The 3111-nt window shown below is 47.5% G+C and overlaps 1 protein-coding gene across 1 annotated transcript; it reads left to right on the top strand.

The window, feature by feature from the left end:
• Positions 1–588: 588 nt before the first annotated feature.
• On the top strand, positions 589–2460 carry N7529_005258 (putative isoamyl alcohol oxidase; the record flags this gene model as incomplete). The annotated part of the gene is made up of 2 exons (XM_057240785.1): positions 589–1064; positions 1122–2460. The coding sequence occupies 2 exons, from the start codon at positions 589–591 to the stop codon at positions 2458–2460; spliced, it is 1815 nt and encodes a 604-aa protein (XP_057100080.1).
• Positions 2461–3111: the final 651 nt, after the last annotated feature.

The following is a 3111-nucleotide window of genomic DNA, read 5'->3' as shown; positions in this document are numbered from 1 at the left end:
CTAGTATCTTACCCACTGAGGGAAAAATAATGATATTTTACGTTCAACTAGCCTCAATGGCTAAAGTAATTACTAGAGTTCGACCTGTAGAAGACCCCTTTGTAAGGTTGTGGACAAATTAAAGGCCGGAAAATCCGCGTATGCACGATCCACCAATGAACCACCAAGGCAGTTCCACTCGTACCTCAGTACCTGTATGCGTTTCCGCGTGCTGCCACGGCCATGTTTGGTCCAGAATACATCATGCGGGTCAATCTTCAGCTTGGCATCTTCCAGGCATCTTCTTTTGCCTTGGTTATCACCTCGGGCCTGTTCCACACAAATGGAATAAATGGGCACTGATCATAGACGGTAGGAACCGTTCCTGGTGCCATCAATACTATATATAGATCCTAGCGTGTGGGCTGAATTGTGTAGACGGTCAAGTATAGCGAGATTGTTCGATGACGTAGAACCGTGAGATGATACCCCTTGAGTCGTGCTCAATCGTATTCGTGTTATATGTTGTACCTTTAAATACAAATCTCAAAGTCCTCTTTCTGTGTCGTGTTGGATTGTATGCTAATCTTTCACTGCAACGATTTGCAAATGTTTCCCCTCAGATTCCAGTCCTTGCTCTTAGCTTTCTCGGCCACCTCTTTTGCCAGCCTGGACTGCAAAATCTCACCTGCAGATTTCTCATGGCCGTCTTATGATGAGTGGGGTGCACTAAATCGCTCTATTGGGGGAGTTCTAATCAAAACTGCCCCTGTCGCCTCATCTTGCTATCCCGGCAACCCATTTAATTCACCCCAGAACTGTACGGACCTGCAGAATAAATGGTCATATGCAGCATTCCACGCCTCCCTGCCAGAGAGTATTGATTTCCCAATCTGGACGAATAACTCCTGCCTTCCTGATGGTGTGACCGGCTACACGGAGGGAAAAGGCTGCAGTATCGGTGGCCTGCCACAATATGTTGTGAACGCTACGACAGAAAACCATGTCGCCACGGCGATGAAATGGGCCTCGCGAAGGAACATTCGGATTGTTGTGAAGGGAACTGGACACGACCTCAGTGGTCGGTATGTGGCTTTAATGATTAGTGCGACTTCAATTCACGTTCGCTAATCTTGATTTAGGTCAACCGGAGCATTCGCACTTTCTATCTGGACGCACAATTTCAAGCACATCAAACGAGATCGTGCCTGGCTCTTACCCGATCGCAACGAGACAGCAGACGTTTTATTCTGCGGCAGCGGAAACAACTGGGGATCCGTCTACACTGCAGCCCACCGTTTCAACAGAAGTGCCGTCGGTGGTGAAGATGCTACTGTAGGACTCGGGGGCTTGATTCAAAACGGTGGTCATGGATATTTATCCAGCCACTATGGACTTGCATCAGATCAGTTATATCAAGCCACTGTGATCACGACTGATGGCCGAATTCTTGTCGCGAACAGCGTGCAGAATCAAGACCTCTTTTGGGCCATTCGTGGTGGTGGTGGAGGCCAATATGGTGTGGTAACGGAATTTGTTTTGAAGACACATCCCGTTCCAGAAAATGTTGTCAAGGGGAGCCTTGTTTTTCATGCGGCCGAAAGGTCTAACAAGAGTGAGAATGCCTCATGGAACGCCTTATCCGAGGTCGTTTCTCTAATCCCGGATCTCATGGATGATGGATTGCTCGGCAACTTTACTGCATACACCAAAACAAACACACTTGTGCTTGGCCTCAGCGAGGCACCACCTGGCGTCACAGCAGTCATCGGGCTTATTGGCTACAATCAAACAACAGACCACATGAACAGCATTGTGAGGAACCTAGCAAGTCGTGTCAACGCTATTGGCTCTGGTCGCTACCTAAAGATTTCAGTTGAACAAGCGACTACCCAGAGCTACTGGTCATTTGTAAATCCAGACCCTCTCCTCAGCAACACTGCTGGTGCTGTCAGCTTGATGACTAGCCGGCTAATGGGCCGTAGGGAGCTATCAGACATTCCTCGGGAAGAATTGACCACATACCTCAAGGTGGCCCTAGCATCTGAGGATCCGGAAGCCGGAACAATGTTGTTGTTTGGCTTGCAAGGTGGTCGCGGGACAGCTAGTGTACCAGAGAACATGCGCGGTAGCGTTCTTCCTGCTTGGCGCAGCGCATATGCTCATGTCTTCACGTTGGGCGCATCAGTGAACGCCACGGGTAACCCAAGCGAATCTCTGAAGGCTGGTGCCGACTACTATGAAGCTGTCAAGGAGCCTCTTTGGGCAAAATGGGCACCCAACAGCGGGTCCTACATGAACGAGGGCAACCCCTTGTGTCGCGCATGGAAGAAGGATTTCTATGGTGAAAACTACGGCAAGCTTCTTTCTATCAAGCGCAAGTATGATCCTTCTGAGAGTTTGTTTGTCTGGAGTGGTGTAGGGAGTGACCTCTGGAACAATGACTTGCAAACTGGTCTGCTCTGCCGAGTGGCACCATGAACAGGTGAAGAATCCCTTCTGAAAAAGTGAGGCCCCTAAGCTCAGTACATTTTTTGGAAGAGAAGGAGATGCAAGATGACATGGTTTGGTTCGCTGGACATTCTCTTTTACTATCGGTTCATATTCTTTCTGCTTTTTGTACCCGAAGACCAAAAGTCCTGATGCTCGAATATCCAAATCATGTACAAAACACCTGTGGGAAGAGATTTCCTTTTACCGAATGTACAAAGCACATACATACTTGGATAGAGAAAATTTATTAATTCAGTGAATCAATTTTTATGGTTGACCTACGATAGAGCTTTATGATAATACATTTTGAGATTGTATTGAATTTCAAATCGAGGTACTAGCTGTGGTAATCTGAGAACGCCCCATAGTATTGGGTGGCAATGTCTTTCCATGCGACAGTGATTTTACAGGAACAGAAAACCATCAGGGTTTTGAGCCCGGTCTACCTATCGGCTTAGTCGGTTTCAGCTTGCTTGTGGCAAGAAATAGTGTCGTCGTGGGAAGGGCGAAAGATCAAGTTGATCGGGAAGGGGGGATTGGAAAAATTGGAAATGGCGAAAAATGAAGCAAAGCATAGTAGCTTATTAGCATACGATCTACTACAGTCCAACAGTTGGAAGGAGACGATATTGAGATGCT

Source organism: Penicillium soppii (genome assembly GCF_028829465.1).
Source record: "Penicillium soppii strain IBT 18220 chromosome Unknown utg000004l, whole genome shotgun sequence".
NCBI lineage: Eukaryota > Fungi > Ascomycota > Eurotiomycetes > Eurotiales > Aspergillaceae > Penicillium > Penicillium soppii.
The sequence above is the reverse complement of the archived record's forward strand: the minus strand, read 5'-3'. Positions and strand labels throughout refer to the sequence as shown.